The sequence below is a fragment of the Tenrec ecaudatus genome, chromosome X (assembly GCF_050624435.1).
Source record: "Tenrec ecaudatus isolate mTenEca1 chromosome X, mTenEca1.hap1, whole genome shotgun sequence".
NCBI classification, from domain to species: Eukaryota; Metazoa; Chordata; class Mammalia; order Afrosoricida; family Tenrecidae; genus Tenrec; species Tenrec ecaudatus.
This window is the reverse complement of record NC_134548.1, coordinates 41,751,090-41,777,972: the sequence shown is the minus strand read 5'-3', so window position 1 is coordinate 41,777,972 and position 26,883 is coordinate 41,751,090. Positions and strand designations below refer to the sequence as shown.

At 38.6% G+C, this 26,883-nt stretch overlaps 1 protein-coding gene across 1 annotated transcript in view; it reads right to left on the bottom strand.

The window, feature by feature from the left end:
- Positions 1–13,105: 13,105 nt before the first annotated feature.
- CYBB (cytochrome b-245 beta chain) overlaps positions 13,106–26,883 on the bottom strand; it is a 40,307-nt gene continuing 26,529 nt past the window's right edge. The window contains exons 11-13 of the mRNA XM_075538704.1: positions 25,824–25,970; positions 17,082–17,206; positions 13,106–15,931 (exon numbers count right to left, since the gene is read on the bottom strand). Of these exons, the coding sequence (XP_075394819.1) occupies positions 15,805–15,931; positions 17,082–17,206; positions 25,824–25,970 (399 nt within the window). The 3' untranslated portion in view covers positions 13,106–15,804. The remainder of the gene's footprint in view (positions 15,932–17,081; positions 17,207–25,823; positions 25,971–26,883) is intronic.

Here is a 26,883-nt window from a genome sequence, read left to right as displayed (position 1 = left end):
CTTTTGGTTCTAATGGATTTTGTACATAGGCAATTGCAAATAATTTCCCTCATTTTCCATTATTTTCCTTTTTGTTCTTGAATTGACTAAATCTGTTAGACCCATTTTGAAGAGTAGTTGTAATAGTGAAATTACTTTTCACATAGTCCCCTGTAAATATGATATTTGCTGTGGATTTTTTCTAGATGATTTTTGTTGGGTTTCTTTTTACTATTCAATCTACTCATTGTATTTTAAATCTTTCTTGTTGTTGTTGTTCATGAGCAGCCTCAGCCGCTGCTGTTTGTATTGCTACAAACACACTATATAGCCAGGTATTCAGTAAAAGTTCACTGAATGCAAGAACAGATTCTCATCCTCTTTTTGTTTATTCAATGCACTATACCACAAGGGAAATTCAACAGTGTAGTTGAAATGCATCACTTCAGCATTTTTATAAACAGTTTTATTGGCACATGATCTATGTAACATAAAATTCAATAGTCCAGTCATATCAAGAAGAGTTGTACAATCATCACAACAACCAATTTTAGAACCTTTTCTTCTTTCCTCCACGCTTTGCAATTAGTTTGATATGTAAACTCATGGTCATCAAGTTGATTCCGATTCATAGGGTGGAACTGTCCCTATAAATGTCTGAGACTGTAACTCTTTACAGGAGTAGAAAGCCTCAGCTTTTCCTCAAGACGTGGATGATGGCTTCGTGCTGCTTTCCTTGCAGTTTGCAGATTAACATGTAACCACTATGCCACTATGTCACTTAGGTTTATTGAGCATCTTTGCTTCAGCTGTAAAAACAAAGGCATCTATCTGCTCCATCTACCCCACAAGTTTGAATTTCAGAACTCAATGAGATAATAGATGTGAAGTTGGTTCTCGCTGTTTTGTTTTTTTTGTAAACTAATTGTTTGTTAATGAATTTCAATTAGTAATGGCAATCAGCAGTTTGGGGGAGCGGGGAGCCTCTCTATGGAAGAAAGATGAGGTTTTCTTTTTTTTTTTAAAACATTTTATTAGGGGCTCATACAACTCATCACAATCCATACATATACATACATCAATTGTATAAAGCACATCCGTACATTCTTTGCCCTAATCATTTTCAAAGCATTTGCTCTGCACTTAAGCCCCCTGCATCAGGTCCTCTTCCCCCCCCCCCTCCCCGTTTCCCTCTCCCTCATGAGCCCTTGATAATTTATAGATTGTTATTTTGTCATATCTTGCCCTGTCCAGAGTCTCTATTCCTGTAAAAACTTTACCACCTCAGAAACCCACAGAGGCAGGTCTCCTCTATTCTATAAGGTCCCTATGATGGCAGTGAGGGTTTTTTGTCCCTTCCTTGAGAAACATCTTTTCTAAAATTTTAAATAATTTTGTATGCCATAAATTCTAAGAGGTTGTATTTCATTTTATTTTTTCCATGTTTAGTTCTTTATTAAAATTATCTCTGCTTTTCTTATTTTCTACTCTAAAACTTTTGATTGCCATCCCTTGGAATCCATTAAGTTTTTGATACCTACAATAAATTGGAATATTATGGTAAGTTTCATTTAACCAACACTTTATTACTGAGTATTATTTCTCAAGCCCTCATCCAGTACATGAGAAGAATATCTGATTTGCCATTTCCACAATATACACATGCTGCTTGCCATTTTTACCCAGCTTAGCTTCTCCCCTTACTAGTAGGCATAGAAATGTAGCACGGAGATTAGGATTCAGTTTCTCAGGCTTCTGTGCCTCAAAAGGAAGCTATTTTTAAATTACGAATTTCCAAGAAGTGTGAAGATTTTCTCCAATCTACGTCTCATCGCATACTAGCTAGCATAGGCTGTCTGCTGCACCAAACAATGCAAAACCTTAATGACTTGGTAAAATAAAAATGCATTGCTTTATTACTGTTCAGATTCTGGTGTCTTGATTCTATTTTCCCTCTCTAAGGAACAGGGGTAATTAGGGGTGGAGAGTGGCTACTTAAAGGGCCATGGCTGGCATTAAGATGAACATGGCTATCTTTTTATTTTAGAAAGTAAGGAAATGCTAAAAAATAAGAAAAAAAGAAAACAGTGAGGACATACCCCTTCCGGACCAGTGGTGAGAGTGGCGATACCTGGGGGGTGGAGGGAAGGTGGGGTAGAAAGGGGCAATAGATTACAAGAATCTACATATAACCTCCTCCCTGGGGGATGGACAACAGAACAGTGGGTGAAGGGAGATGTCGGACAGTGCAAGATATGACAAAATAATAATAATTTATAAATTATCAAGGATTCATGAGGGAGGGAGGAAGGGAGGGAGGCGCGGGGAGGGAGGGAGAAAATGAGGAGCTGATACTAAGGGCTCAAGTAGAAAGCAAATGTTTTGAGAATGATGATGGCAACAAATGTACAAATGTGCTTGACACAATGGATGGATGTATGGATTGTGATAAGAATTGTACGAGCCCCCAATAAAATGATTTTTAAAAAATTGTAATAAACGTTGTGGCTTGCTTATATCTCTGTGATCAAAATTAATGCCAGATATAATTAGTGTCATTCAGAGTTAATTTAGAGCCAGCAACATTCTCTGCAACAGAATGAGACACTGCCAGGCCCACACCCTCGTCATACAATGTTTGAGCCCACTTTTGCAATCTACCTTATTGAGGATCTTCCTCCTTTATATTAACCTTTACTTTACCAAGCATGACGTCTTTTGTCAGGGAGGGACATGTACTTCCTGATAGCATGTGTAAAGTATGTGAGACAAAGTCTCACCATCCTTGCTCGAAAGGAGATTCCTGGCTCTACTCCTTCCAAAACAATTTTTTTTGTGGTTTTTCTGATACTCCATGGTACATTCAATATTCTTTGCTAACACTATAATTAGATACCTTCAAGTAGGTTCTGACTAATAGTGAACCCGTGTACAAGAGGAGAGAACACAACCAGTTCCTGCAACATCTTCACAATTGTTCAACAATTGTTACGTTTGAACCCCTTGTTGTAGCCACCGGGTCAATCCATCTTGTGGATTGTCTTCCTCTTGAGTTGCTGACCCTCACCTTCACAAGCATAACATTCTTTTCCAAGAACAGGTCTCTCTGGATAACATTTCCAGAGTACCTGAGGCGAAGTCTCATCATCCTTGCTTCTAAGTACCATTCTGGTTGTACGTTGTTTTTTGTTTGTTTGTTTTTACCCATTTCATTGGACTCTTTCAGATATTATAACAATCCATAATGCAATTAGATCAAGCATAATTGTACAATTGCTGCCACCATCATTTTAAAATATCTTTGCATTCTTCTTGAATTGTTTGACATCAGCTCCTCTTTTTCCCTTTCCTCCACCACCCTACCCCCCAGGAAGCCTTATTATTATTTTATATTACTGTTATTATTTGCCATATTTTACACTATCCAATGTTATCTGTTCAACTACAATTCTGTTATTCGTTCCAGTCAAGTGGGGTTATACAGTCATCATTGCTATCATTCCCCACCCCCACTTCCTATACCCGTGGGGAATTATTACTTACATTACTATTTCTGAAGCGTTTATATATCTTGGATTTCATGTATTGAATGACCTTAATTATACAAATGAACATACACAGGTCTCACAAGATTAGTGAGGTAAAACTAAGACCATACTACTAAGTGGAGAAAATATTAAAGAAATAAAGGATATTTGTTTCTTCAGTGCTATACTACACCTTGAATTATATCATCCCTTCCGTGTGGCCCTTCTGTGAGAGACTGTCCTATTATCATACAGGTTTTGAGTCTCCACTTTGTCTATTTTCCTTCACATCAATTTTTTTATTTTTGAATTTCTGATATCTGTTCCCATCGACACCTCATGATCATGCATGCTGGTGTGCTTCTTCCATGTGGGTTTTATTTCTTCCCTGCTTGTTTACCTTCAAGCTTTTGAGACACCAGGCACTATATCTTATAATAGCCGGGCAGTACCAGCTTTCTTCACCACATTTGCTTATGCACCCATTCTGTCTTCAGCAACTGTTTCTGGAGGGTGAGTATCATATGATTCTGGCTGTAATTTTTAGAAGAACTTTTTTTATACTTTGGCAGAACATAATACTTTCAATGTTTTTGCCATCACCATAATTCAAATGCACTGATTCTTCTTTGGTTTTCCTTATTTAATGCCCAAATTTCATGTTTATGTGAGGTAGTTGAAAATGCCATGGCTTGATTCAGGCACACCTTAGTCTTCAAGTTTAGTCTTAGTCTACATGTTTGCTGTCTAATGCTATAACAACATCTTTTTCAATAGATTTGCCTAATACACTACACAATTTGATTCCCTAACTGCTGCTTTCATGAACATTGTGGTTATTAAGTCATTTTAAGTCAACTTGAAGATGTATAAAGTGTAGAGGTGGAATTCAACCTCTCAATAAGGTCACAGCCTCCTTGAGGGTGTGGCCTCCTTATGGTCATGGGAGTGGGGGTGACAGAACCTCCCTCTCTCTGTGCCCCTTCACCTTCCTGATTGCTGGGACTCTGACACTGACCCTGAGAGATGTTTTTCATGGTGCCCTGCCATATTTCCACTGACCTTGAACCCATGTCTACACACACCAGCCTGTGATCTTCCTGCATTCTACATTATTATTATTGCATGTAGCAACATGAGCCTGAGGGGAAAATCATGGACTAGTAATTTAACTTAGGAACTTGAGTTGCACTGGCTGGGATGGCTTCATTATATATAATTACTCCTTGATATCAAACTCTGTTTTATGTATAGATGAGTGTCAGTGGATTTTTTTCTCTAGAAAACCTGGCGTAATATATTACAGTACCAGCTGAGTTGGGTGCCAGAGAAAGAAATAATGATGGAGAGTAGAGGCTTGCATGACCTCTTCTTTATGACAATTGGGATTTTGAGTTTTCTTCTTTGGATAGCTATAGGTCAGATATGGTCACAAGCTTTACTTGAGTTTTTCTGGAAAGGGCATGGAAAGTGAAACTTTAGATTCTTAGATGCTGCCTTCAGTTATCCCTGGCAGAATGGAGCAAATGAATGTAATGGATGTTAAATTTCAGCTCAGGGGGTGAAAATGCCTCTTGAACTTTTCTCAGGCAAAAGCCATGGTGCTTAGTCAAAATGGCTGACAGAAGGCTTGGCCCTGGCCGGATGCTGCCAGAGCACTAAAGCCATATTGCATTTGAATGGGGTAGTTCAGACAAGAAAGGATTGAATTTGAGTGTTTTAAAAATTGTATTTAGGATCTGGCTGTACTAGGATTATATTGATTTCTTCTACCCACTGTTATTGGTATTATGTGTGACAGAAATGATTATTGGGAAATATGATTAGAGAGAGTTTGTAAGGCCCAATGCCTTCAGTCATTAGGTTAAATCTGTTAAATGGGATTAGGAATTGCCTGAAATGAATGCTTAGAAAAGGTAAATCTCACCTATTGCCTTGAGTGCTCAGGACCTTTTCCACTAGAGCTGTTGGCAGACTAAAGATGGGAATGTGGCTACTTTGGATTTTTTAAGTGTGAGCAAATAGTTTACACCTAATCGGGGGAAGTCTAGAACCACGAGGGAATACTCCCCTCTAAGACTGAACCTTAAAGGGTGAATGAGGGCTGCCAGAAATGCTCCTAGGTGACCACCTGGATCCCCTTATTGAGTGGCAGTGGTACAAATGCAGTAATGGAGAGGCTGATTGAGTATGGTCACGGAAACCCATCGATCTGGTTTACAGTGTCCAGAGGAAATATGAAAATGGGCTGGCTGGTCTGAAATTAACAGTATTGTCTGGAACCTGGGTCTATGGTATGACCTAGCCCGAGGGGGCTAAGGTTGTTGAGAATTTACCTCAGACCTCTGGTAGGGTCAATGAGCCTGTGGCTCAGAGGCAAGCTGGCCAATGGCTCCATGAGTAGGAAGAGGAAGTGGGGCAGCTTAGACTGATTTGAATAGAATCCAACCTGATGATGATAATATGTTTGACCCTGTGAGCACATTGCTTTGACTTGATGGATGTTCTGTTCTGAATTGACTTTGCTTGTGGATGTAAACTCACAAGGTTCCTATTGAAATGAAGATTCTTTAAATTAAAGAACATGTTTTTCTCCTCAGAGCACTGAGTTAATAGGAATATCAAGTTTAGAAATAGAATATTCAAAATGGAGGAAGATAAAGGCATGGAGTGACTGGCTTATAAACTTTCATAGGTGGAGTAATTTGTATAGGATTATAGGATTAAGGTATAGGTGTTCATAGCTGTTATTGTGAAGCATAGAACATTTCTGTTTTATTCACTAATAGCTTGTAAAGTTTAAGTAGGGCTGGTGTATTTTCACTTGTATGAATTTCAGTTTTATCCTTTTAGGCACAAACATGATCTTATTATTAACATTGTTATTGTTATAGCTTGTGTATAGCTAAGGAGTTGTGTCAAGGTGTCATGACTATGGCAGCTAAATAATTTTATGTCAACTTGAAGATGTATGAAAGTGTAGGGGTATAATTCAACCTGTCAGGCCACAGCCTGATGATGCATCCTTGGGGGTGCAGCCTTATAATGGGATGAAGGGGACTGTGAACCTGCTTCCCTCTCTACTCTTTTATCTTCTGGCTTTCTGGGATTCTGACACTGACCCTGAGCGCTGCCTCTCATGGTACCTTACCATGCTTCCACAGACTTTGGATCCACAGGACTTTGAACCCACCAGCCTCTGATCTTCCTACATTTTTCATCTTTGCATATAGCCACATGAGTCTATGGAGGAACTTACAAACTAGCATTGGACTTATGAACTTGACTTGGACTGGCCTGGAATGGCTTCTGCATATCTAATTACTTCTTGATATTAAGCTCTTTCTTATACATAGTGTCTCTTAGGAATGTCACTGGATTTGTTTCTCTAGACAAACACAGACCTAACACAGTCATTGATTGTGAATCAAAGTAAAATGAATTCCTTTATCCTTTTCTTCATTTATAATGGTGTTGCTTATTGGTATAGTTATGAAGGTTTTCGGTTTCATTATGTTGAGGTACAATCCACATTGAAGGATATATTCTGATTTTCATCAGTAAGTGCATCAAGCCCTCTTGGTTTTCAACAAGCAAGTTTGTGCCATCTGTTTATTGCAGGTTGTTATTTTTTTTTCTCTTATCCTGATGCCTGTTCTTCATATATTTCAGCTTCTAGGATTATTTGCAGTGTAAAGATCAAACAAGTATGGTGAAAGGATACAACAAAAATGCACACTTTTCTCAATTCTAAATCACATGCTATACCTTTGATCGATTCCAACAATGCCTTCTTAGTCCATGTAGAGTTTTTACTTGAGTACAATTGAGTGTTCTGGAATTTCAGTTCTTCACAATGCTATCCATCATTTGTTATGGTCCAAAAAGTCTAATGCCTTTGCAGAGCAATGGAAGACAAGTAACATCTTTCTGATTGCCTACTTTCTGCCAAGTTCCACCTAACATCAGGAATAGCTATCATTCCATATCCTCTTCTAAATCCAGTTTAAATTTCTGACAGTTCCCTATGTACATGTGCAAGCATTTGTGAATTATCTTCATCAAAAATTTACTTTCATGTCATATTAATGATTTTGTTAGATAATTTTTGCTTTCTGTTTGGTCACCTTTCTTTTGAATGGGCAAAAATATGACTCTCTTACAATTGTTTGGCCAGGTAGCTGTCTTACACATTTATTTGTAGAGATGAGGGTGTACCTCCAATGCTGCACTCATTTGGTGAAAGCTTTCAATTGGTATTCTTTCCATTCTGGCAGCCTTGTTTTCACCAATACTTTCAGTAAAGCTTGTATTTTTTCCTTCAATGACATTGGGTCTTGATAATATTCTACATCTGAAATGATTAAACTTTGATTAATCCTTTTTCATACTGTGACTGATTTTGCTGCATCTTTCAATGTTTTGCCCTTAGAATCTTTTAATTTTGCAACTCAAAATTTTAATGTTTCTTCTATTCTTTTAAATTGAGAAATGCCTAGTGCATTCTTCCCTTTCTGTTTCTTAACTCCAGGTATTGACACAATTCCCTTATAATACTTTACCTAGCCTTCCCCAAATTTCTTTTTAAAGCTTTTATTCAGTTCTCATATAGTCAATAGAGAATTAATTCAGGCTCTCCAACCGTTTATTTTCAACATGTTGTCCTCAAATCTAGGAGACCTGGTAGTACAGAAGTCAAGGATTTAGGTGCTAGTTCAAAGTCTGTAGATTCCAACTCAACCAATGGATCCGTAGGAAAAAGACCTGTAAATATGCCACTGTAAATATCAGAGCTAAGAACACCCTATGGGTGCAGTTACAATCTGTCCCATGGGGCTACTACAACTTGAAAATTGCCCAAATAGCACCCACCACCAACAATCCCAAGTTTACCGTGGAAGTGTAAAAGAATGAGTGGAAGGTCCTGCAGTGTGAACCCTCCAGTGGCTTTATGGGAGAAAACATTTGGTCATCTTCTTCCAGAGAGATTGCAGCCTAAGAAACTGTATGGCATAGTAATTCTCTGTCCTCTGAGGATACTATGAGTCAAATCTATTAAAGGGTGCATGAGATAGTTAGGGGTTATTGTGCCAACCTGGAGGATAAACACATAGGGGGTTAATTGAAGGGCAGAGAGAAAAATGGCTCGGTGAGCCTCACCTTTCTAGTTCTCAGATCTCTTGCTCTCTGATGGTTGGACCAGGGTGTATCTGCCTTAGCCAGTTCCCTGCTTCAGCTGTCAAGGTTCACTTCCTGCAAGACATCCCCAAGGAGAAGCTGCATGGACCTACCCCGATGCAGCCCTGGGTGCTGGAGCAGCCGTTTGGAGACCTCTGCCAGTGCTGACATGCTCACTGATTTGACTTTCTTCCTGCAGTGTTTTGTGAAATTGAGGACTATGTAGATTGGTGTCGGACATATGAGCTAATGTTGGACTTATGGACTTGGACAGCACTAGGTTGGGATGTTTTCTTAATGTACACTTACCCTTTATATAAAACTCTCTCTTATAAACATATTAGTTTCTGTGGATTTGTTTCTCTAATCTTCCCAGACTAACACAGTGCCTAACAACACAATATATATACATTTATTGTATTAGTCTGGGTAGACTAGAGAAACAAATTCATAAACACACACGTGTGTATAAGAAAGAGCTTTATATAAAAGAGCATTTGAACATTGAGAAAACATCCCAGCCCAGTTCAGAGCAAATCCATAAGTCCAATATTAGCCCATATGTCCAATACCAATCTATAAAGTTCTCTTCAGTCTCATGAAACACATGCAATGATGCCAAATGCAGGATGATCCCAGGCCAGTGGGTGGGAAGTCTTGTGAATCCAGTGGCGTCATCCAGCATCTCAGCACCGGCATGGGTCTCCACATGGCTTCTGCAGCTACAAGGTCTGCGTTAGGGTAGGTCCATGTGACTTCTCTGCAGGGATGTCTTGCAGGAAGTGAGCAAAGAGAGTCTCTCCCACCTCTAGGGAGGAAATACGGGAATTCCCAGAATTCTCAGGGGAAGGCCATGCCCACATGGAGGCCTCACTGACTATAAAATAATTGACAGGCTAAACTGCACCCCTTCACTCAGAATCCTCTCAAATTGACAGCAGATTATATAACACATCTATATATATATCTATATATATATCTATAGATATATAGATATATATATATACCTTTGAGAAAGTCATATAACTTTAGAGCTGAAAGGGACTTGGAGATTGCAATTCAAAGCTCACAGTGATGACAAAAAAAGCTTTCTACCAACATATTTGGTAAATCTAGTCAGTGTAATCTTCCATTCAGCTGGCCTCCTTTGATGCTGAGCTCAGACAAGTGGAATAGCAATGTCAGGATTCTGGAAGAAAATCCTTGGGATTTCTTTATCCCAAAGAAACGCACAGATAAACACATGCTTATAGCTTATACAGCCTTTGAAAAATACTAACTACATATTCCTTTGCGATAGAAAATTCATCAAGGACTTATTTTCTCCTGCAGTTTACCTAGGTTGCCACCAGAGGACAGAAGGATGCTGTTGATTGGGTACTGCCGTTGAAACTTCAAAGTTTGTGCTTTTCTTGAGATCCAAATTCACAGCTTTCTGTTCAGTTCAACTTCCTCCCTATCCAAAGGATATAGTCATGTATCTCTAAATTTTTCCCAAAACAAATATCTTGGATGAATTTTTTAGGAGGTTGAGGGACTCTTGGAACTTCCTTTCTCTTTTTCCCTCCACCTTCCTGCCTGCTCGAACTATGCATGCCTCGAGTTGTCCCATGTGGATCACCCAACCATGACAGCTGTTCAGAGCCAGTCATGGATTCACATAACTGCACTCAATTGCCTGAAATTTCCCTGCTTCCCACATCACCTCTGGGCATTAGCTATGTGAGTCTGAAGAGGGTCCTGGCTAGCATTAGAACTATGGGCTTTCGTTGCACTAGGCTGGGGTGTCTTTTTAATGGGAAGATGCTTCTGGGTATAATGTACATTCTAATGTATAGCTGAGAATTGCAATTGTTTCTCTAGGCAACCTGGCCTAACATAGTGGGCATGAAGGCCATTGGCATAACCACCTAGTCCACAAAGGCAATATTGTACATCATATTTTGATGAGTAGCAACTGAAGTCTTTCAAGTGTGTAAGTGATTATATAAAGTGCAACCATCAAACTCTCCCAGTTGAGAGAAAGAAGTGTGGAGAAAATCAAAGATGCAAGGAAATAATTAGTTCCACAACGAATGAACCAACGGAACCCCCGCTTCCAGGACCCTGAGACTAGAAGAATTATGTGGCACTTGCCTACCATCGCTGACCTCTCTGAAAGGAATCACAGAATGAGGTTCTAACTGGAGTGGGGAGAATGTAGAACAAAACTCAAAATCATAAAAAAGATTGCAATTATTGATCTGATAAGGATGGGTGTAACCTCCAAGGCATTCTTCAAGCCTGACAATGCACTCATCCTCATAGCTCAGCTTTTAGACAAATGGTAGACCTCTAAGGTAAAAAATAGCATCAGGGAATTAAGCATTCATTAGGATAACCTACCATACAAGAGAAAAGGGGAAGAATTTACCCAAGGGCAAAGCTCAGAAGGCAGAGAAGGATAGAAAAGAAAGACAAGCAGTAATATTAAAACAGTGAGAAAGTGGAAAGAGTGTTGTTACGTTATGGGATTGCAGTAAATGTCACAAAAGAAAATGTGTATGAATTCTTAAATTGAAAACTAGTTTGGGAAGTTTCTCACCACTGGCAGAAATTTCCCTACATTTCTTGTGTGCAGATGTTTAAAAAGTTGTTTCATCGAAGGCAGGAGAAGCCACATGGAACTACCCTGATGCAGCCCTGAAAGCTGGAGAAGCCACGTGGAGAGTCCTGCCAGCGCTGAGATGTTTACAACACCACTGGATCCAAAGACTTTCTACATACTAGCCTGTGATCTTCCTGCACTCTCGGCATCATTGCATGTTTCATGAGTTTGAAAAGGACTTTATATATTGGTATCGGACATATGGGCTAATATCAGACTTATGGACTTGCTCTGGACTGGGTTGGGATGCTTTCTTCATGTATAATTACCCTTTATATAAAACTCTTATACACATGAGTTTTTATGGATTTGTTTCTCTAGTCCACCCAGGATAATATAACACAGATGTTTACTTGTGTTTTATTAACTATGCAAATACATTCGACTGAATGGGTCATAACAAATTATATTTAACATTGAGACGAATGGGAATTTCACAACACTTCATTGTATGCATGCAGAACTCGTACCAAGAGGTACTTGTTGGACTAGAACAAGGGTATATTGTGTGGTAAATCAGGAAAAGTGAACATAAATGTTGTATGCTTTTTCCATTTTTATAGCAGAATGTAGCATTTAGGTGACAGTACGGTTCTTTTATAACCGGTGATATGCAGATGACACAACCTTGCTAGCTGAAAGTGAAGGGGACTTGAAGCATGTACTGATGGAGATCAAAGAATGCAGGCTACAGTATGGCTCACAACTAACTCATTTTAAAGGGGAGAAAAACCCTCGCAGCATCACAGTAAACAAAGATGGAAGCTGTCAAGTATTTCATTTCACATAGATCCACCATCAACAACCAGGTAAACAGCTTCAAAAGGTGAAAGGGTGTATTGTGTTGAACAAATCTACTGCAAATGACCTCTTTAAAGAGTTTTGAAGCAAAATGAAAAAAAAAAAAAGCAAAAAAACACTGAGTACTAAGGCAAGCCTCACCCAAGCAATGGTATTTTCAATGGCCTTATATGCACGTGAAAGCTGGACAATGAATAAAGACCAAAGAACAGTTAATGTCTTTGAATCAGGTTGTTGGTAAAAAAACATTGAATGTACCATGGACTGTCAAAAGAGGAAAAAAAAATCTATCCTGCAAGAAGCACAGGTAGAATGAGTGAACTTTGGAAGTGAGGATGGTGAGACTTCATTTCATAGACTTTGAACATGTCATCCAGAGGGGCCAGTCCTGGAAAGGACATCATGGGTGAGAAAGTCAGTGAAAAGGAGGAAGAGCTTCAACGAGCTGGATTGACACAGTGGTGGAACCAACAGGTTCAAACATGGAAATTATTGTGTGGGTAGTCCAGGGCCGGTCAGAATTTATTTCTGTTGTCACTGAGTCATAATAGACTCGATGACACTAATCAACAACACAACTGCACAAGTATAACCTAAAGTGGGAAACGTGTTTTACTTCTCCTTTGAAACTTCAACCAAGACAATGAAGTCATTGGCCTGTATCCCTGAATCAGTGTTGTGAGGATGCCCAGGGCATGCACATAGAACTTGATACTCAGTTTTCACTTCATAATCCATACAATGTGTTATGTTTTGTCTGTAAGATACAGACATGCAAAGAATTTCAACCCCTCTGGGGCAGAGAATATCTTTGCTAACGCCCTTAGCCTTTTAAAGCAGGATTAATGACACAGAGAGGGTTCATTAATTTTAATAGTCATGAAAAGCTTTCATAGTTCTTCATGGGAATAACCTCCCAGGAACCTCATCACACTCTCCCACCCTCACACACATCATCAAGTATTCCAATTGCAAAAGCACAACATTGCAAAAGCAGGAGAATTACGAAAAGCCTTCATAGCCTTGAGATATAGCGTACTGTTTCATCTTTCTCTCAGTACCTGTTGCTAAATGCTAAAATAGAAATGCTGGGCTAGCAGCTGAGGGTTGGCGAGGAAGAAGGAAGTTCTCATAATGACAAGCACTTTTCCACTCATTTTCCCTATTTATAACAAGGGCAACCCAGAATTGATCTCATTTTGGTAATGGTCTTAAATGTTCAATTCGAGAATTCTAGAGAGACTTTTTTAAACCACAAGCAGAGTTGGTTGTATTTAGGCCACATAGATTAGAAATAGACACAGTTTTCAAGTTCTCGATAATTTCTCACACTTTGGTGTACAGAATTGAAATCCTGATCACAGGGCCTGACATATAGTAATTGCACCATAAATATTTGTTGAATGAAAGAACAGTTATCTGGGTTTCAGTAAGATCTGACTGGATCTAGATTTCCCTTCCCAGAATATATGAGAGAGGAGGCATTCCCTCAGTAGGAGATCCTCAGCACAAGTACTCTGCAAGATCCTGCAGAGCAAAGGTATAGGTAGTAGTACCACATGAAACAACTGTGTCCCTAGCAGTTCATCCCAGCCTCCTAAATACTCCCTTTCAGCATAAAAATTGGTGAATAGGATTTAAAAGATTCAATGCTATATGTAATCAAAATAAAATGAATATGTGGATTCATCCTTCAATGAATTACCTTCAATGCATACAAAGGTTTAAGAAAACTGGGATAGTAAGTGATCAACCTGAGCCTTCCTTTTCCTCCCCTTCCTCTCCCCCCCAATGTTCTCCTCTATTCTCCTTTTCCCTTCACTTTCTTTCAATCTGATTTCTTCCCTCCCCCTGCTCTCTTCTTTGTCTTTCTCATTACCAACGATCAGGAGTTGTAAATGTCTGTGTCATCAGAGAGCAGAGCAAATCAAGCTGGGTCAAGTTCCCAGAAATAGAGCAGTTCTTATGGGGGAAAATCTCTTCTGGTCACACTCACAAGAAACTCTCGTGGTTCAAAACAAACAACCACTGCCAAGGAGAAAGATGAGACTGTTTGCTTGCAGTAAGATTTATAGCCTTGGAAGCCCTGGAAGAGGCAGAATCCACTCAATGACAGGGAGGGTTTTCTTTTGGGTTTTATGTGCCAGAATCCAATGGATTGTAGTGGACTTGCTTTAGATTTACACAACACTAACAGTGATTCAGAGACTGTTTCATGAAGCCATGGCTAAACAGAAAATCCTCTTAGATGTGAATACAGTATGCACATAGTAAACTGAGGATTTTACTTTTTATAATGCCAAATTCAAGGAGCTCTGGCAGTGCAGTGGATTAAATACTGGACTGCTAACCAAAAGGTCAGTAGTTCAAATCCACCATCCCTTCTTCAGGAGAAATACGAGGCTATCTACTCTTGTAAAGATTTACAGTATAGGGAGCAATTATTCTCTGTCCAATAATATTGCTATGAATCTGAATCAGTTCATTAGCAGAGGGTTTAGTTTGGGCTTGGGCTAATGTCAGTTTCAACATGATCATTAGCATGATGATAATTAACCTTTAGCCAGACATGTAAAATTCATTGTTTGTGTGAATATTTCAGTAGGGCAAGAGTGAATGTTATTTAATACAAATGGGGATGTAACATATATGTTTTTCCTGACTCTTAATTTCAAATTCACAAATGCTGGCTCAAAGAGACCTTTACAGGCAGTAAACCAGTCTGCACTCCTTTCATAACACTGCCAGGAAGAACAGAGGAGCCAGTTACAGTTACAGCAGAAGATAATTTCTCTGCCACATTCTCTCTTTCCTCCATGCTTCTGGTACGGATGATGTCAGGGAACCTCCAGAATATCCTATTTACTGACTAAGACTTTCAGTGTGTTCTTTACCATCAGGAGAACCAGGTTCAAATCTTAGGTAGTTCTTTTCTTAGATAATTCTGTTTATGCTTCATATTCATTCTACTCTGACATTATATGCTTCTAAAATTCTTTTCATTCCTTCATTCAACAAAGTTTCATTGAATACCCACTATTTGCCAAGCACCAGGATAAAATAAATTCTGTAGATTACTTTTTCTCCAATTCAGTCTTACATTCTTTTTATCAGGAAGAATTTTGATATACAGGAGCCTGCTTAGATGTCAATCCTATCTCTACTATGTATTGAGTCACTGTCTGCATATAGTAATTCCTAATTCTTTGTAAATTTTCTTCAATATGACAATATTGAAAGCAAAATATGACACAAGGTAAGACAAAATAGAAATTGAAATCAATTTTGAAGCAGTATCATGGAAAGACAACCAAACCTGAGGTCAAGTGGCCTAGATTCAGTCTCAACTTCATAATCTTAGGCTACTTAACCATTTTGAGTCCCTGTGTCTATATCCTAAAAAATAGCCCAGAAATCCTTACATTACCATCCTCATGGCATTACCATGAAGGGAAAACTGAAATAATGTTTATGAAATAATCTAGAAACCATAACACTCCATAAAAATGTTAGCTATCATTGTCAAACTCTGAAATCCTTTGAGGGAAAAGATTGCATTATAGTTTCTTCTTCTCTTTTCTTCCAAGGTGGAGGGGATTTAGCTTATCAACTAGCATTATTTGGGTATCTGGCAGCAAAATGCACATTTTGTTTCCTCGTGAAAGAGACGAGTTAAAAATTTTCCTTGTTGAAAATGAAATGCACTCCTCGAGGGCCAGACTCGGAGTTGGAGATGCTCTGTTTACTGAGCGTTTCAGCCAAGGCTTCAGGTCCACAGAGGAAAACACCTATTGTGGTACTATTAGGAAAGAGGGAAAAAAAGAGATAGTTTCAGGTTTGAGGGTGAGACAGACATTAATAGGTTGGAGGTGGATGATTTCCCCATTCATACCAGGGCTCAGGGCAGCTTCTTTTCTGCTCCTTTGCTCCACCAATAAATGGCAGATGTACACAGGAGAGTGGCTTAGTCACATTTGTAGGGGCAACTAGATGATTCAAAGGATGGTCAATTGTCCTGCACAGTAACATCCAAGCAAATCTTATGGAAAGTTCTACCACAGAGAGAATGGTGAATTCATAAATCTGTGGGCTACTTCTCTTCAAGAGTCTTTTACCCTAAAGCTTCTTTGGATACTTGAAATCAGTAATAAATCTGTTTCATGTGCCATAATTACACCAAAAACTTGGTTTAGTTTCATCTCTCTAAATTTTAGCCTATAGTTTTGCTCCTGCTGATTTCAGCCTAGCAGCATGAACAGATTTTCAGGGCCCACTACAGACCTAGGGGAACTGCACCCACAGTTTGACAAAATCTCTGTGTGATTTTCATTCTCATTAATGTTTAAGAAGCACTTGTCTAAGAGAATGTATTTATAATGATTTCTTGAGTGTATTATGTGTTCTAGCAAGATGGTACACCCTCAAAATTCCATGATGGGTAAAGCTTTGGTCAACGTATTTTAGACAACAAATCTATAGCTAGTTTCTTAGTAATAGGAATTATATTGAATTGTGGTCACTTAGGGAGGAGCCAAATTCACTAATCTGGGGTAGGGGCCTGGAAATGTTTGGTTTTTTGAACTTCTTAGGTCAATTTAAAGGTGTTTTAAAGGCACCATGGTTGTGCTATGTGTTAAGAATTGGACTGCTAACCACAGGGTTGGTAGTTCAAACACACTAGCCATTCAGATAGAAAACAATGAGGCTATCAACCTCTATAAAAATGTACAGCCTACATAACCCTGAATCGGGTTACTATGAGTTAATGTAATGTAATCAACCTAATGACAATGGGTTTATTAAAGTGAGGGATATCTGGAGCCTGCTATTGAGTGTAAATTCAACTGCTATATAGCAATCTAATTATTTTAGTTTCTAGAATACACAAATCTAGTCATGTTTTGTAGCTACTGCTTTAGGCAGAACACTCTGGTTTTGGGACGTCTTACTTTGGATGTTGACTTGCAATTGTCTTGAACTCATTATCCCAGTTGGGACGGCCATATAAAGTCTTTTGTTTCAGGCCAGTGATCACATCTTTTTCCTCATCATGGTGCACGGCAAAGTGGTTAGCCTGCAGGAGAGGACATCAATTCATGAAAAGGAGACATGCTGTAAAAATATACACAGATGTAATTATATACCTCATAAACTAAGCTCTCATTATCCACTCTTAACAACAACAAACATTCAGAAAAAGTCATCATCATAAACAGCTGGAAGATAAACAAAGATGAACAAAGTAAACATGCTAAAAGTTTCTTAAAAAGCTCAACATAAATGAGGAACTGATTCCAGGAGCCCAAGCAGAAAGCAAGTGCCTTCAGAATGATGAGGGCAACAAATGTATAAGTGCGCTTTACACAATTGATGTATATGTGGATTGTGATAAGAGTTGTATAAGTCCCAATAAAATGATTTTTTAAAAGTTAGTATATAATCCAGAAATCTGAGACCTAGAAATATATTTTTAAATAGTAAAACAATTTTCAAACAAAATATTCATAACAGCCAAAAGGTAGAAAAAACCAGCATGTCCATTAAATAATAAACAATAGCTGGTATAGCCATATAATGGAATATTATTCATTTGCAGAAAATGAATGAGGTATTAATGCATACTACAACATAAGTATAAGCATTAAAAAACATTTTGAAAAGTGATAGAAATTAGTATCAAAGATGACATTTAAAAAAGTAAATCAGTGGTTTTCTACATGTAGGTGGTGTGGGGAAGTGGAAAGTTACTACTATTGGGTAGGGAGATTCTTTTTGGGGTGATGCAAATGTTCTGACATTGTGGTGATGGATCCATAGCTGTGGCAATACTAAAAAAACACACTAAGTGAATTGTACAGTATGAAAATTATATCTCAGTTAAGCTGTATTTGTTTTTTAAAGAATGCATCAACTGGGTCTTTCTCATGCAGTTTACAATCTAGAATAGGGGATTAGGGTGTGATGAGTGCCATCGAACAGGCAAATATACCTTAATCAGGACAAATAAATGAGGTGTAGTAGGAGGAAAGTTGTAAGGGAACATCATCTGAGCTGATCTTTGACGTGTGAGTAGGAGTTCCTAGGTGGTACAAATATTTAAAGTTCTCAAATACCAACATAAAAGTTGGTGGTTTCAGATGGATGTAATAACTGAAGGTCATTGGGCTGAACTCAACCATTAAAAGACAGAGACTAACAAAATGACCTATAAAACAAAGCCCATCTATCTTTTGTCTACAAGAGACACATCTCAAACTCACAGATAAAAATAGGCTGAGAATTACAGGCTTGGGAAAAATATACCAAGCAAACAGCAATTCAAAGAAAGCATGGATTGCAATCCTAATCTCTGACAAAATTTATCTGAAGGTGCAAGTCATAACAAGAGATAATACTCAAGGGATCAGTAGACCAAGAATGAGTGATCATAATAAATATATATGCACCGTAAGAGACCTACAAAATCCATCAATCAAATGCTCCAAAAGATGAAAAGAGAAACTACAGGCTCAGCAATCATAGTAGGTGACTTTAATACACAGTTCTCAGAGAAAGATAGATCACAGGGAAAGAAGCTTAACAATGAAGTCAAGAACTAACCTGTACAATTAGATGATGAGACCTAATAGACATTTTTAGAGCTCTTCACACAAAGGCAAAAAAACACACATTCTTTTCAAGCGCACATGGCAATACTCAAAGATAGACCACATGCTGGGGTGCAAGTCTAGCCTGAGTAAATTCAAACACTTACATATCACTCAAACTTCCCTCACAGACCACTATGCACTATCAACAAAAGGACAGCTAAAAAACAAGGGAAACTGATTGGAGGATGAATAATTCCCTATTGAAAAATGAATGGTTACTGTCCCAGATTAGAAATAAAATTAGGAAATATTTAGAAACCAATGAGAACAAGAATACAACATACCCAAACTTTTGGGACAAAACAAAAGCAGTTTTCAGAGGAAGCTTGATAGTGATTAATACACAGGTGAAAGAGGAATAGAGACTTATGACTGATACACAGTCACAAAGCATCCAGGAATTAGAGCAGAGTCAACAGAATAATCCTACTAAAAGCTAAAGAAATAATAAAAATCAAGGCAGAGATAGATAAATGAGTGGGAAAACAAGCAAACAATGTAAAAAATTTTTTAAATGCAACAAAAAGTTAATTCTTTGAAAGGATTAACAGAATCAATAGACTATTGACAACCTAAACCAAAGAAAGGAAGTAGCAAACATCAGTATACAGGATGAGGGATGAAACAGGGAAAATTACAACAGACTCTCTTGAGATCAAAAATTTAATTACACAGTACTATGAAGGCCTGTATTCCAATGAATTTAACAACTTGGAAGACATGGACAAATATTTGGATAAACAATCTCTCCCTAGATTATCCCATAAAGACATAAAGAACCTCAACAGATTCATAGCAATAGAAGAAACAGATAAGGTTATCAAGAGTCTACCAACTAAAACATCCCCTGTACCAGATGGCTTCACAGGGGAATTCTACCATGCATTCAGGGAAGAACTGACACCAATCCTACACAAATTCTTCCAAAGCATGCAAAAGAACATCAAACTCCCAAACTCTTTCTCTGAATCTATAACACTGATAACTAATGAGGGCAAGGATCCCATAAGAATTAAGAACTACAAACCAATATCTCTAAAGAACATCAATGCAAAAATCCTTAACAAAATATTGGTCAATGGAACACAAACCTATATAAAACTAATAATTCATCATGACCAAGTAGGATTTATTCCAGGGATTCAGGGATGGCTCAACGTCTGAATGTCCATCAACATTATTAACCACATTGACAAGAAAAAGAGTAAGAAGCACATGATAATATCAATAGAAGCAGAAAAAAAGCACTTGACAACATCCAACACCCATTTCTGTTTAAGACACTCAAGATGATAGGAATGGAAGAAATATTCCTCAATATAATACAAGCCAGATACGGAAAGCCAACAGGCAATGTAGTAGTTGATACAGAAAAGATGAAAACATTCCCACTGTAAAATGGGACCAGACAAAGATGCCCTTTCCTCCTCTTTTATTCAACATCGCATTGGAAGTCCTATCTAACAGCGTAAGGCAAAAGAAAGACATTGAATGAACCTATCTGGGGAAAGAAGAGATGAAACTCTAGTTAATCTCAAATGGTAGGATTTTATATATTGAAAACCCCAAAACTTTCACAAGAGGAGTGCTGGAAGTGATGTTCCTGATCATTTGCCATAAGGGAAATGCAAATTAAAACCACTATGAGGTACCACCTAACACCCTTAAAGATAGCCCAATTCAAAAAATTAGAAAGCAACAAGTACTGAAGGGAGTGTGGTGAGATAAGAAACTCTCATCCAGTGCTGGTATTCCTGTAGGTGTGTGCAGACACTATGGAAATCGATCTAACAATGCCTAAAACAAAGGGAAATGAAGCTATCAGGCTACCATATGATCCAGCAATTCTCCCTACTGGGCATATACCCAGAAGAAGTAAGAAAAAGACCAAGACCAGACATCTGCGCTCCAATGTTCATTGTGGTGTAGTTCACAATCACAAAGAATTAGAAATTATCTAAATTTCCATCAAATTAAAAAATAGGAAAATAATAATTTATAGTTTATCATAGATCCATGAAGGTGGGAGGGTGGGGGAGGGAGGGGGAAAAGAGGAGCTGATACCAAGGGCTCAAGCAGAAAGGAAATGTTTTGAAAATGAAGATGGCAACATATATACAAATGTGTTTGATACAATTGGTGTATGGATTGTTATAAGAGCTGTTGGAGCCCCCAATAAAATGATTTATTAATTAAAATTTTTCTGGTATATACTTACAATGGAGTACTCTGCAGCCCTACAAAGTAGTGATGAATGCACGATGCACATCATTTCATGGGAAGAGTTGGAGGAAATTATTCTATGCGAAGTTAGCCATGCACAAAGGACAAGTAAGACATGTGTCCAGTGAGGCAAACTCAAAAAGTACAATAGGCATAGAGGATAAGCTACTTAATGCATAAATCCTTGGTTGAGGTCCAGGCACTTTGGCAGGGACCAAACCCAACCCAAGGATGCAAATGGAATCCAACTGAAAAGGAAGTAAAAAGAAAGAGATAAAAAGGCGCGGGTGGTAGGGGAACAGTGCACTAATCCACCCACATGGAGGGTATTGATTATGTTTCCACAGGAAAAGGAGCAAACTAATAGAGAGGATGCAAACTAATTGAGGGAGGGAGGGAGGGAGGGAGGGAGGGAGAGAGAGAGAGAGAGAGAGAGAGAGAGAGAGAGAGAGAGAGAGAGAGAGAGAGAACCTCATCATCTCATCAAGACTCACCAAGTCCCTGGGGAAATCATTCCTGCTCAGAGCAGCCAATACACAGAAAGGACCACAGGGTTGGCCCCATCATGAGACACTAAGTCTCCTCACTGACCCATAGCATTGTAGAGGACAACACTGCGGAAAGTGTGTTCGGTATGTCCAGTACACAGTGGGGCAAAACTTGAAGGGAGTACAACAAGACAGCAAGGGGAGCAAAGTAATGAAGCCCCCCAGGAATTCTGAAAATAGACTTTGACTCAGGGGAAAGGGCTTAGCACCTCATTAATCCAATTGGCAAACATTTATAAGGGCCAGCAGAAAGACCTGGACCTATTTGTAAGATGCCTCAGTTTACACAACAGGTGCTTTTCATAAAAGTGGTTAAATATTTAATTAATTTATATCAGATGGAGGAGGTTTAGAACCATTATTTATTCTGCTTTAGCAATGTTACAGTCTTACAAAGCAAAACAATTATTTTTTTCAGTCAAAATAAGTTTACCTATTAAAATGTCTGGCTTTGTAAAAATAACAAAACTTTGAAAAGCCATATTCATTAAAAATGCTTTCCTGAGTACACTTTTATCAAGTGTTTTGCTTTACTTTTGAAACCACTCTCTCTCTGCTGCAGTAATTCTATGGCCATGCGTCCCTGAACCTACATATGCTCCAAGACTCACCAAACACCCAATGAGAACTTGGACTTCATAACTATGGCACACTCCTCCAGGAGTGTGGAGCCAAAGTCTGAGCGCACCCCACTGAGATGCTGGAAATGAATTAGGAAGAGATTCTCTTTTTCTTAGTTTTTTACTCAGGATGACTGTTTCGAGGCCAAGTCATTAATGTACCATTCTAGGAATTATTCATTTGTGTCTGGGTTTCTCAACCTTAGGACTTTTGACATGTAGACCTGAATCATCCTTGGGTGTGGGGACTGTCTTATGAATTGTAGCATGTTAACCGCATTCTTAGCATCTACCTAGTAGCATCCAACAGCATCCCTTTCCGAGTTGTATCGACCAAAAATGTCTCCAGACACTGCTAAGTGTTTCCTTACAAGAGTTCTATCACCCCTAGTTGAGCTTATGCTATTACAGTAATAGTTTCAAACATTTCTGAAAGCACATTCCATATACATATTCATATGTGTATATGTTCATATACATATTTAAGTACATGCACTTATATATGCTCCAAAAAGTTCTAGGAAATTTCCATCATTTTTCAATTCAATTTTTCTATGAAATTTTTGAGCCCCCTTATATATATTCGCATGTACACAATATACTGTCACCACCTATTATATATTGAATTGTGTCATCGCTCAAAATATGTGCTGTAAATTCTAACTTTCATGCAGCAACAATTGACTCAAACCTAATAATTGTGAAGATGACACAGGACCAGGCAGTGTTTCAGTCTCTTGTGCACAGGGTCCTTATGAATCCTACTTGATTTCATAGCACCTAACAACATCACCAACTATAGTTATAGTTATGCTAATGAATCAGGATTAGTGCAGGGCGTGTCTTGAATCAGGAAGGCACTGAAAAGCAAGTTAGGTAGTAAGATGGGGGAAGATACATGCCAAGTTCATGAAGATTGCCTAGGAGCATAAACTCAGAAGAGAAAAGGTCCTTTCTCAACAGTTGACAGAGAGAGAAAGCTTTACCCAAAGCCAACACCCTGAATTCAGACTTGTAGCCTCTTAAACTGTGTGACAATGGATGTGTGTTCGCTCAAGCCATCCACTTGTGGTATTTTTGCTAGAGCAGCGCAAGAAAGGTAAGAAAACCACAGTGCTGCTCTAACAGAGACATAAAATGTGAATGCAGTTTCGGAATTAGGTAATGAGTAGAGGCTGAGAGAGTTTTAAGGTGCCAAATAATAAAACCTTAGGTTGTCCTGAAGAGACGGTTGGTAGAATTATGGATGTCAAATAAGATTCTGATGAGCTCAGAGGGAAATGAGGAAAGCTATAGAGTTTCGATCATCTTATAGAATACACACGGCATGGGCATCAGAATGTTGCCAGAAATGTGAATGTTAAATATGTTTCTGTTGCAGTTTTAAAAGAAAATAATCAACATGTAATTAATTGGACAATGGGAGAAGGGTATTGCTTTTTCTGGAGTAACAAGTACTTTGTCTGAATTATGTTCAACTATGTGGTGGAAAGTAGAGCATAAAAGTGATGAATTTGGATATCTGGCTGATGAGTTACTAAACAAAATCTTAAAGGAGATGCAAGGTTTCACTTTGGTGTTCATGGTAAAATAAGAGGGAAAAGATCAACTTAAAATGAACTGTGCAAAATGGAAAAATAAACTTTAAAGATTTGGAAATTCTGTTGTACAAACTAAGGACATATGTCCTAGAATTTTTTGCAAGAATATGGCTGTACAATCTTGTTAAAGTGATTAAGCCCTGTAACTGAAGTATATAACTACCACAGCCGATAATCTATGGGGGGGACAATGAAAGAACAAAGGGAAAGAACTCCGCCTTTTGGAATTCTGCAGACAGGAAACGGGCCAAGTGAACTACATCTGCTGTCCTCTCTGCAGCAGTTTAGAGATCAGTGAAACTGTTCGAAGGGATTGGAAATGAAAGGCCTGCTTGGCTTCAACGGGAGGGACACACTCTCTTGGATCTCAAAAGGTGAGGCTACTTTCTTTTAGGCGTTTAAGAGTCAGAGCTTTGCGAACTCAATTACAGAGTGTGAGGCTGCTTTTAAGTTGTGTCAGAGTGGCAGGATCACTTCTCAAAGCTGAAGCAGTAGGGCTTCCAAGTCCAAAGGGTAGAAGAACAGGGACTGCTGGAGCTTGGCGCATAGGGTAGCTACTTAGATGGACTAGCCAAAGTCAAGGGAGCCAAGTACAGCAGAAGGAGTGGAGGAAGTTGAAGTAGAGATGTTGTCCCAGTGGGCATGGAAGTCAGAGTGTATGCCCAGGTCTAAGTAGCCTCTTAGTCAGAATCCAAAGGGCAAGGCCAACATCCAGAGTATAAAGGGTGAGGCCATTGTCATCTGGCCTGATAACAGAGGATTATTTTCAAGCCTTGAGTGCTGATGCAAGTTTTTCTTCTGAGATTTTAGTCTTACTGGGTTCCTGTTATTACTTCTTTCTCTCCAATTTCATCTGTGTGTGATGGAAATGTGTCTACCTTGTGTCTGTTTCATCACTGTTCAAGGGGACTTCAAAAAAGTTCATGGAAAAGTTCCATTATCTTTTAATTCCATTTTCAAGAACTTATTGAAGTCTCTTATATTTAGAAAAATGAAAACTTGCATTTTATATTTCAGAGATTGACGGATGAAGACACATTTTACCCCAATATGATCTTACTATTATTTGATTGAGATGCTTTGGAAGATGACATTTTGGACTTGGAGATGAATGAAGCCTTTGGGGATGATGTGATTAAGTAAACGTGTTTTGCATGTTGCAGGGGAAAGGAATTTTTCAGGACCAAAGAGTGGAATGGTATGGATTGAATTGTGTCTCCAAAATGTGAGTTGTAAATCACAGCTCTATTCTTGGGTTACAATCCCATTTGGAATGGATTTGCTTTGTTGTGTTAATGGCACAGCATTAGCATAGGTGTCTTCAGTCAAAGGAGATTTATTGTAAGATATAAAAGTTGAAGCAAGTAAGTGAGGAATCATTGGTGGCAGAAGACAGATGCCAAGCACATAATGATTGCCCAAGAGTAGAAGTTCAGAAGAAGCAAGGACCTTCCTGGAGAGGTGATACAGTGACAAAATCTTCTTCTTGAGCTTAAATAATCTGTATAAATACGAAGGATAATACCTGAAATGTAGCTTATATTTAATAACTATATTGTTCATTATTATTTACAGTACAAATTCATCTTGAGTACCTGGTAGGAGACCCCTGTTAGGCACGTTGTTCTAATAAAATCAAAGCCATAGTTTCAATTCCTGAGTCCCTCAATGACACAAATGATTAGACTTTTGATTACTATCTCAAATGTTGCTGTTTCAATCCACTTGAAGCTTCCTAGGAAGAATCTATGGGATCATCTGCTTCCGAAAAGGCACAGCCTTGAAAACCCTGCTGTGGTTTCTATGTGTTGGAATGAACCACAGAGCAACAACAGGCTCCTTAGCTTCCATCTGTTTCAGATACTAATTTTGACTCGAATCCCAACAGTACAGTCTACATATGGGGGGACAATGCATGAGTGCTGGATTACCCAAACTCATCAACTGTCCTCGGGGGAAAAAGACCAAAACAAAGCACACCAATAACCAAGGGAATGTTGGTTTGCTCTGGGCTCAGCAAGGAGTTAACACATAGGATCTTGTCCTCACCTGAGATTCATCCCACCCAGTGAGGTAGATGTTGTAACTAAGGAAGTCTGCATTGTTCCTTTCCTGCATCTGAGTCTCCAGTAGCTGCAGTAGATCTGCAAACCACTCAAAGGCATGCGTGTCCCGACACAGCCAGTAGAAGTAGATCTGAAAGAGGAATGGACCATGAAGCATATTTGATTTTGATAGGTATATAAACATTGACATATGGATTCCTCTCCTCCACCTCCACAACTTCTTTCTGCTGCTTCAATCAAAACGAGAGCCACTGCCATCAAGTCAATTCTGACTCATCGTTCCCCTATAGGACACCCAACTACTCCATAGGGTTTCAGAGTCTAAATCTCTATGGTATCTGACACCCTCTTCTTTCTCCTAAGGAATTGCTGGAGGGTTTGAACCACCAACCAGCCACTGCACTGGCAGGGCTCCATGAATGTTCTCTCTTTTCCACACAAGCATAGCAGTAAAGATATAGCTTGTATTGGAGATACATATCATAAAAAAACAAGCATGCAAAAAAAACCTCCAAACCACCATTAGTCCCATCCACTTTCCCTCTTGCTAGTCTACAATCCTTGGCTTCCTCTCAGAAAGGCAATGAGATCTAGGTGAATCATGGATGCCATGGGACTCCTTCTTTGTCTGCTACTGCCATTCAAGAATTCCTAGGGGGCGGGAGGAAATTGGTTCTGCCTTCTCTTCCTCCATATTAAAAAGAGTTAAAAGGGGAGAATGAAACCTCCAGGCATATTCAGTGTTCTTATGAGGGTTTACGGTTACAGTTATTAGAATGACTCAAGGTTTAATATAGATGTCCTTTATTAGATGATGAAATCAAATTTACACGTAAAAACAACAACAACAAATTCCCCTGGGAATTTAATTTATCCCAAGAAAATAAGAGATTCATGGAAGGAAAATTCTTCTGTCTACTTCCCCTCACAAATAATATTAGGGGGTGGAAATTGAATAATTCTCAATATCTAATATAACAATGGTAGAAAAAATATTCGTTATCTTCTCAGTGGAAAATATGAAAAGATGATAATGATCATTA